This window comes from Sorex araneus, chromosome 9 (genome assembly GCF_027595985.1).
Source record: "Sorex araneus isolate mSorAra2 chromosome 9, mSorAra2.pri, whole genome shotgun sequence".
Taxonomy (NCBI): domain Eukaryota; kingdom Metazoa; phylum Chordata; class Mammalia; order Eulipotyphla; family Soricidae; genus Sorex; species Sorex araneus.
The window spans coordinates 31,033,385-31,042,565 of NC_073310.1; the positions used below are offsets into that span (position 1 = coordinate 31,033,385).

Sequence of the window (9,181 nt, forward strand, 5' to 3'; positions counted from 1 at the left end):
TACTGCTTGATTCCCAACACTACCTGTGGTACTCCGAGCACCACATCACCAAGAGTAATCCAAAGAACCAGGAGAAATTTCTCAGCAGTTTTGCATATGACCCAAATCCCTCCCCAAATAAACAAAATAAAATCATATTTAATAATAATCACGTCATCAGACTCAACTGTATAATCTTCGAGTGGCTCGGGAGGACCCTGGGCAACTCTGCCTCTTGCCACTCGGGTTCAGTGGTCTCGGGCTGCTCCCCCACCCGGGGTGGCCCAGGCCATGGGCAGACAGAGAAGAAAATGAGGGTCAAGCTAGTTGGTGGTCAGTTGCCATTTATTCCATTCTCCCCACGCGCCTGTTGCAGTCTCTCTGAGCCCCCCATTCTAGTCTCATGCTGCCCCTCATTCCTGTCTCCTCCTGCCTCTCCTGCTCATCTCTCTCTCTCCTCCTTCCTGCTCCTCATTCTTCCCCTATATTCTTCTCCCTCTGTCCCCCTTGCTCGTCTCTCCGCCCTCCATCTTGCTACGCTGCTCTCTCTCTCTCTCTCTCTCATCTCTCCAACTCCTCTTCTCTCTCCAATTCCCTTCCACTGGGAGTAGCTGCTACACCTTGTCAGGTAACAAAATTAACATAAGAAAGTCCTTCCTGACTGCAGCCCATCAGGCTCAAGGGCTCAAGGGCGGAAACAGCATCTAGGGGCAGTTCCTCTTCTCCTTAGTCCAAACTCTTAATTAACATATTGATTAACATCTTAATTCTACTTCTTAATATTAGTTATTTTGTATGGACACTGTAAGAGATACATTGAGCTTGTAGGATGGTTCTTCCGGGATCATTTCCCATGGACTCAGACTACAGTGCTTAGGCCAGATTAATCTTGTCTAACCCTGGCAGGGTCCAAATCTAGTTATTGGTTTTTGGATCATGACAGCATTTGTCCATGACCAAGCTCATGGTCAACTAGTAGTTAAGCATTATAGCACTTTGGCCAGGCCCATTTCAATGCCAGGGTAGCACATAGCTCACAGCTTGCCCTGGGCCTATCCAGTCCCTCATCAGGACCCTGCTTTTGGGTTGCTAGGAAGTAAAGGCAACTGAGGCTTAAGTTGAGAGAACAGATGTCCAGGAGGTAAATATCATTCAGAGTCAATTAACTCCAAGTTACAAAAGCATAGGATTAACTGTCTTCTTGTTTCCATACAAAAAGGACATTGCTCTGAATTAACTATGCAAAGGACTTAAGGAGAAGAGAAAAGCAATATTTACAGGACAATAGGGCACAAAGAAAGAAGTTACAAATAAACGCAAAGGAATGGGAGCACTGTGATGGGAGGAACCCAATAAACCTAAACTCCTTGTGGGACAAACCAATGTTATCCTACACTCAAAGCTCTGCTCTACAGAGAGGAGAAAGACTGGGGCGAAAGATGGGTTAGGGCTCTCCAGGATGCTGTCCCAGGTACATTTCCATAGCTCCTACCTGCCCTGTAGCACTGACTTTAAATTTCAGCGTCTTTAGTGTTGGCTTTAAATTTCAGGTGTTCATGGTTTCACTTTTTGCCTTGGTTCCTCCTTACGATCCATTAATGGTTTCTCTGGCCCCATGTCCCCTTCCAGATCAGCTCAAGTGAGTCAGTGAGGAATAGTTCCTGTCTCGTGGAAGTGGCCAGAACAAGACTGAGTATTTAATTGAAATATTAAGGGACAGTTCAAGTTCTATTGGCAAAAGGATAGAGAGAGAGGGAGATACAGAAGTCAAAGGAGGGAAGGAGAGAGGAATGATGGAGTCCAGCGGGAAGGGGCCAGAGAGAAGACAGACTTCGGGAGTTGGGGACAAGCATGCTTGAGGAAAATGAGAGTTGGGGACAATGAGTCTCTGAAGCCAGCATGACTCAGACAAAGTAGCATTGCCTCCTTTCTCCAGAACTAGCTAGGAAGTGCCCCTCCCACTCGTAGCCAGAGCTCACAGCAGGCGGAGACCACAGACTTTGCCAAATGTCAGAGCAGGATCCTCTAAAGCCCAAAGCTGCCATTATTATTTTTTATTATTGCTTCTTAAAACAGCTTCTACAAAGCCACTCCTGGCTTTCCAAGGTAACTGGCATGCTTGGAGCCATAGCTCACAGTCTGGGCTCTTGGCCCCTCCAAATCTGGCCCCACCTGCAGGGAAATCTGCCCTAGGCTCAGATACCAGCTGTCTCCTTGATGGGGGACTTTCTGAAGTTTTGATGCAAACCCCCATGCTGCTGCCCTGCTCATTCCGGCCGCCCCAGTTACACTCCCTGACCTCATCCTGCTCCGTGTCACGTCTGCTTTAGTCTAAGCACCAGTGCTCCAGCACTTACCAGTGTGCTGAACCCAATCCAGGAAACTTTATAACTGCAAATTAATTTGGTCTAGACTAGGATCTTTCTCTTATCATCATCTCACAGCTGGAGACCTAGAGAATCTAGGCCTAGATTCTCGGCCTAGAGAACTGAAGCCCCACACAGAGAGACGGCTTTGATATCATTCAGATCCAGCGCAGATGGACCCAGGCCTATGGCCCTAAGCACTATGTGTACTCCCATCACCCAGGCCTCAGGATGCTGCCTTCTCTCCTCAAGTGTAGCCCCTGTCCACTAACCTGAGGACCATCTGTGCTGCTGGCAGTGTCCCCCTGCCCTTTCCCTGATTTTTCCCCCCCATCTCCCAGCTGTCACAGGCCTCTCTTACCAATGCTGTTCTTTCTGATCCTTGAGCAGCTAAAGCTGATGCCCCGGGCCCCGTTCTTCCTCAAGCCACCATCCAGGTTAGACAGCGGGTGTGAGTGGGGCAAGGGGCAGCCGCAGTTCTTAACCTTGCCCCCCAACAAGCTGGCATGTCTGCATGTTTTTCCCCCCCTGGGATAGAGACTCCTACAGAGAACCCAGGAACTAGGAAGGGAGGAAACGATGGACTTAGATTAGCCACCACCTCACTACCACCCACTTCGTTGAAAGGAAGAATCTCACAGCTGTCTCTCTAGCTGTTCACGCCATCACCATCCTGATACCGGTACACAATCCCCCGTCTCTTCTACCACAGCAGTCAGAAGGATGTCACTGTACCTTAAATCAGATCAAGTCGTTCTTGGATTAAAGAAAAGCTTCCCCTCACTCGGAATCCGTCTGTGCTCATTCCTTGACAACAGTCATGTAGCACCACAGAGCCGGTGGCCTTCAGCGTGAAGGAGGCCTCCCAGATGTGGAGGAAAGAACCCCACAAACCAGGTGTCCTCAGACTTACTTCTTTATGGGGCACCTGCAAATTGTGGAAGCTTGCTGACCTGTGGTGGATTCCAGCTAGCTTCACCACTCCACATCTGACACTTGCTCTTCCTATGTGCGTGCCTGTGTCTCAGTTTCCCCCTTTTAAGGAGAACATTAGTCCTATTGCATTAGGGCCCCTATTGCCCTAATATGGGCTCATCTTAATAAATCACATCAGCAGCAGCTAGCAGCACTGTTTACAAATAAGGTCAGGTTGTCATATTGTGAGGTGCTTAGGTAAGGGCATCAATTAGGAATTCAAGGCGAGGGCACCCTTTGGCCCTCACTTGGTCTCCAGGGCTCTGCTGGACCTGACAACCCTATTAATATCTTTTTTCCCTTCCATTGACTCATGTTGCATGTCCCCAGGGCCTCTGTTTCAGGCCTTCCTCTTGCTTGAACACATGAGAGCACAGTCCTTGTCTGATCAAAGGACAGCCCTTACACATCACTCCCATCCCCATCACTTGTTTGTGATTAGGGACAAAGAGTTGTCTGTTGTCCACTGTCCCACACCCAGAAGAGCAAAGCATATGACATATGCTTACTTGGGTTTGGGATAGCAGTCCACAGAGAGACCAGGTTCTACATTCTTCCTATGCCCAATCATGGCCATTGAAGGCTCTGGGGCACCTGTGTGAGCCATCCCATGCACATCCTGCAACAACTTCTCTTGTTCCTCTTCCTGCTGCTGTGAACATTGATGCATATACCTGAGGAAGGTCCAAGACCTACACTGGAAGAGAGAAGTCTGGGAAAGATGTTTGCGCAGGCTCGGCTCAGGCAGAAATTCTGGAGCCAGGTACCCAATCACCTGGTAGGTGTAGGTTAGTAGCTACCCTGGTCTTCTTGGATGTAGTGATGGTAGGAGAAGAACCCAGTGTGCTCTCTAAAGTGCTGGTCCTGTTAACTGCTTAGGCCTATGGTGGCAGTGAGCTCAGCAGACACAGATCACTCACAGACAACAATTGGAGCTTCACTTAGAGAACCATAATACAGGATAAGCTTTGCAAAATTCATGCTGTTCAGGCTGATCTGACAAAGGCTGCTGTTTGAGCCTGGCTCCCTTAGACCAAACTCTTCTTGGGCTGAAACCAAATGGTTTGGGAATGGCAAACCATTTCCCCTGATAAACACAAATAACCTGATAACAAAGTGGTTGGCAAAGTACATTTACTGTATCACTGTCATCCCGTTGTTCATCGATTTGCTCGAGCAGGCACCAGTAACGTCTCCCTTATGAGACTTGTTGTTACTATTTTTGGCATATCCAATACGCCATGGGTATCTTGCCAGGCTGTGCCTAGAGGGCGGGATACTTTCGGTAGCTTGCCCAGCTCTCTGAGAGGAACAGAGGAATCCAACCAGGTTGGCCACTTGCAAGGCAAACCCCTACCCGCTGTGCTATCACTCATTGTTAAATAATTATCCTGAGTAAGGCACATGCATTTAATGTGGTTCATTTGCAAAATTAATTTTAAAAAATAAAGAGCAACCAAAGGGGAATAAAAGGAAAATTTGAACCAATGAAATTGATGGGGATGCGGAGGGAGTTTCCTCATTTTTAAGTAAGAATAGACCTTTCCTCTTTGTCCACTTTGTCCCTTTGTTTCCAAAATTAGCTGGAGAGTTTGTCCACTGAGTGTGGGTGGTCTACCCAGAAACAAAATCACTGGCTCATGGATGAATGTGGACTATTTTTGGACTGTAATCAACCCAGAAATATAAATCACAAACAGATGTTGAGACCCGTCAAACTCTGAATAAACTAACAAATCACCATCACTGGTATTAATTTTGATACATCAGGGTCCCTCTTCTCCCTCCTTTTTCACCCCATAATAGAAACTTATTCAACTCTGCAGTGGGAAAGGAGCCCCAAACCTGGGGTGACCCAGCCTTGTCTCGGGAGCAAACTGAGTTGGGCCCTGCAGACTGGTAGGAAAGAGCTAGTTGGAGACAGTTCCAAGATCCAGCATGCCTTCATCACACAATCCACACTGCACTCGGGGTTATATGAAGTGTGAGGTAGAGGCACTCTTCTAGACATTGCAGTGAGGAGGGGGTTTGACGGGGACCCTGGGCATATCTCCACATGAAACTTTATTCCCTCTGGAGTTTCCTCTCCAAATCCCTGCCTTGAGGCTGGAAAAGAGCACAGCAGTTAAGACACATGCTTAGCATACACCCAATTTGAGTTCAATTCCCAGCAACACATGGTCCCCCAAGTATCACTGTGTGTAGCATTGGAGGCCCCAGGCACTATCGGGGTGGCCCAGGTATTCCCTGAGCTTCAGGGACTGAGTAACATCACACCCTTGGACTCTTGCATTGGATCAAATGCCCAGTTGGCCAATAATAGCAGGTGTGACCCTGAAGTTTCCTGAGCACTGTTTGGGAGATATACCCCGACCCCCCACAAATATATGCCACTGCTTGAGACTCCTATGTATACCTATACATAAATATGTATGCACCTCTGCAGGAAGGATGAAGAATTTCATTCGGGGTAGGTGGAACAGGAGAAAATGCACAGGGAAGCCTTTTGGTTGCCCACCCAATAGACCTCATGAAAGAAACAGCTAGCACAAAGGTTCTGAAGCCATGTCAGAGATGTGCATGTAAATGGAGGCTCCAGGTTGGCCTGGAAGCCACACCCAGGGGAAGGGGGTCCTCTTAAAGACCTTGATATGAAAGGAATATAGACTTGCACATTTTTCTTTTCTTTTTATGCATAAGAAAGCCACAACTGCTGATATAATTCAAGAATTAAAAATTAATCAGATAACAATGCTCCAATATTAAAACCAATAAGTGTAAAAAATTCAATTGATGTGAGAATTATTATATCTGATTGCAGGGTTGTTAAGTCCTTGCCTAAGACTTTATTAAGGCATTTGTTGTTAATTGAGCCACCAGATATTCTTTTTAATATGTTGAGTTTGTCGGCTTCTGTGTTACTTTCCAACTAATTTTGTGTACTCCTGCTGGAATTTCAGTATTGAGGAGTAAGAAGGTGGTAGGCGCCTGCCTATGTGGCCACATGGTCCAGAGGCTTCAGGATCTATGGTCTGTTCCAATGAGTCTACATGGCAGTGACTGGGGGTGGTGGGAGTGGCTACCCAGGAGACCAGAAATACAGGGTGCTGGGAGGAGGCTACTCGCCCTGACTCTGAGAAACAACCGTTCCCAGCCTGAGCACCCAGGGCACCTGAATGTATTTGCAGATTGGCATCTGCATAGAATATTCAGGAAGCAGTGGAGTTGAGCTCTTGAAGTAGCTGCGGTGGTGGGATGCAGGTGCTGCTTCGAGAGCTTCGGCTGGATGGGTATCGTGCCCACCCACCTCCAAAGGGTGCCCTGGAGTGTTCAGCTGCAGGGACTGGTGATTCCATAAAGTTTAGCTGCTTGGCTCGCATCTTCTAGGAGATTTAGCCAGAAATCGGTAGCACATAGACCTACACATTTTCCATTTATCACTCTCTACCCCGGCCTTGAGGTAGGAACCAAATCCTGTTTGCTTTACAAGATCAAGATACACTGCTGGCATTATCCTGGTTTGCTCAGGACTGGGGACTTCAGAAGGTTCAGGATTCTCAGTGCTATCACCAGGACAGCCCTGGATTCATCAGAAGGGTCAGTGCTCTCAGCTGCTGCTCCCCACGCTAGTCTCTCCACCCCACCATTGGGGCCAGCCCTTGAGTTTCCAGGGCCACAGGCAAGACCTATAGGGAACCTTTTCAAGCTTGGCCTTGAAGGTGGTAAGTTCCACTGGGTTCCCCAGACCTCACTCAGCACAGACCTAAATGAAGACCTGTTCTGTTTTCTTTTAAAGGCAGGAGGAAAGGCAGAAGTCAGTCTGTCCAGGCGCATGGGACATTAAGCCAGCGGCCGCCCATCTTGAGCTCATCTGGTCCCATCCTAGAAAGTCGCCAAGCCTTTCTCCAAACGTCCACCTCAGTCCACGAGCTGGCACAGAGGTTGTCGGGCAGCCGGCTTTCCTTGCGCACCTCAGCTGCCTCCCTGCACTCTCAGCCCCCGCCTGTCACCACCACGGGGCACCTGAGCGTCCGAGAGCGGACCGAGGCACTGATCAGGTCCAGCCTGGGCTCATCCACCAGCTCGACCCTAAGTTTCCTCTTCGGCAAGAGGAGCTTCTCCAGTGCTCTCGTCATTTCGGGACTCTCTGCCGCCGAGGGAGGCAATACCAGTGATACCCAGTCATCCAGCAGCGTCAACATAGTGATGGGTCCCTCTACCCGGGCTCCTGGCCATGCCACACGGGTAAGGAGCTCAGCGGGGGTGACTGGATCAGGGCAGTTATATGGACTCCTGGCCTAGCACCCCAGGTCACCTGCCTGCAGATACCCACTGTCTGGTTCAGAGGGTAGCAGAGAAACAATGGCAGATAATTAAATAAGACACAAGTTAGCTGTGCGCTAGAACAGACTGGTATCTGAGGCATGTCCTAGATAAAATGAGACACAGAAACATCAGGGAGGGCAGCAAAGTTCTCCCCAGTGTGTGAGTTTGCTCTGGCCTCAGGTCCCTGAAAGTCTGGCATTGTTGCCTGTAGCAATTGGGGTGGTAATAAGAAAACAGATGTGGGGGCCGGAGCGATAGTACAGAGGGTAGGGCGTTTGCCTTGCACGCCACCAACCCAAGTTCGATCCCTAGCATCCCATATAGTTGGTCCCCCGAGCACTGCCAGGAGTAATCTCTGAGTGCAGAGCCAGTAGTAACCCCTGAGCATTGCCGAGTGTGACACAAAAGAAGCAAAAATAAAGAAAGAAAGAAAATAAAGAAAAGAAAACAGATTTCTTTTTCTAATTTTCTAATTTCTAAGTTTCTAATTTCTTCTTTCTTTTTTGGAAAGCATTTCTCTGAGCCCTGTGAATCCACGGAAGCCACAGAGCAGGGACAGTTCCGTGACCATCGTCTGGCAGAAGCTGCGGTCAGAAATGTGGGGGTGATTTGCAGAAGAGCCAGCCAGGAGGACATGGGCCTGGATGATACCACTTCCCAGCAAAGTGCTTCCGACGAGCAGTGAAGGGACCCGAGGCTGGGAAGGAGCACCCCAAGGTGAAGGGAGAAAGGGAAGTCTGTGCTCCCTCCTGGACCCCAAACAAAAAACAGCAAAGTGTGTGACTTCTGTGATACCTTTCCTGTGGGATAAAAAAAAAGAGAGCTGCTGTTAGAAAAAAAAATGTTTATCTCAGGTTCTTGAAAACACAACCTCACATAATGAAAATGAAAATAAAAAAAAGAGAGAGAAAGATGGACCCCCTCACCTCCTGGTTCCCAGCTCACTTGTCTCTGAGTATCAAACACAAGAGGCACGGAACTCTTTAGAGTTTGCAAATCCAAAATAAGCCATGCCATATCTTAAAAGAACTAGAGTTAGTAGAGCACACACTTTCCTGTCTGAGGAAACGACAACTGCATGTGATATAACCAGCCTTCTCTACATTGCTGCTGCCATGAAAAAGAATGAACCATGGCATAGATCATACTATCAAGCTGGTCATCTGCATTAAGTTTAAATCTAAGTAAAAAGAAAATCTCACTTTGTAATATGTATGCAGATGTTAACCACAAACTAGTGATAACTTTATTGCAAGAAACGTGATAATGCATGCAGTCATGTCTAAAAGATTCTGTGAAAGAGTCCAGTGATATCTCACAGTCTGTTTAGAATTCAATCGAAGGAGCACAGGAAGCCACTTTGGAATTGCATGATGCAACTGCAATCAAAACAACTGATTTCCCACAGGCCAGGCTGTCTCCTGATCCACCCCTGTCTGCTTCCTGGGAATGTATGCTTCTGTTCCAAGCCAAGAAGTCCTTACTGTATCACTTGCACAAACCTTTGTTTTTGAAATTAAAAATGTTTATAGTTA

The 9,181-nt window shown here is 47.9% G+C and overlaps 1 protein-coding gene across 4 annotated transcripts in view; it reads left to right on the top strand.

The window, feature by feature from the left end:
- The window catches only part of PCNX2 (pecanex 2), a 352,025-nt gene extending 342,844 nt beyond the window's left edge, over positions 1 to 9,181 (top strand). For all 4 annotated transcript variants that reach the window (XM_055147380.1, XM_055147381.1, XM_055147382.1 and 1 more), the window contains 2 exons: positions 7,117 to 7,565; positions 8,158 to 9,181. In XM_055147380.1, the coding sequence (XP_055003355.1) occupies positions 7,117 to 7,565; positions 8,158 to 8,331 (623 nt within the window). In that variant the 3' untranslated portion in view covers positions 8,332 to 9,181. The remainder of the gene's footprint in view (positions 1 to 7,116; positions 7,566 to 8,157) is intronic.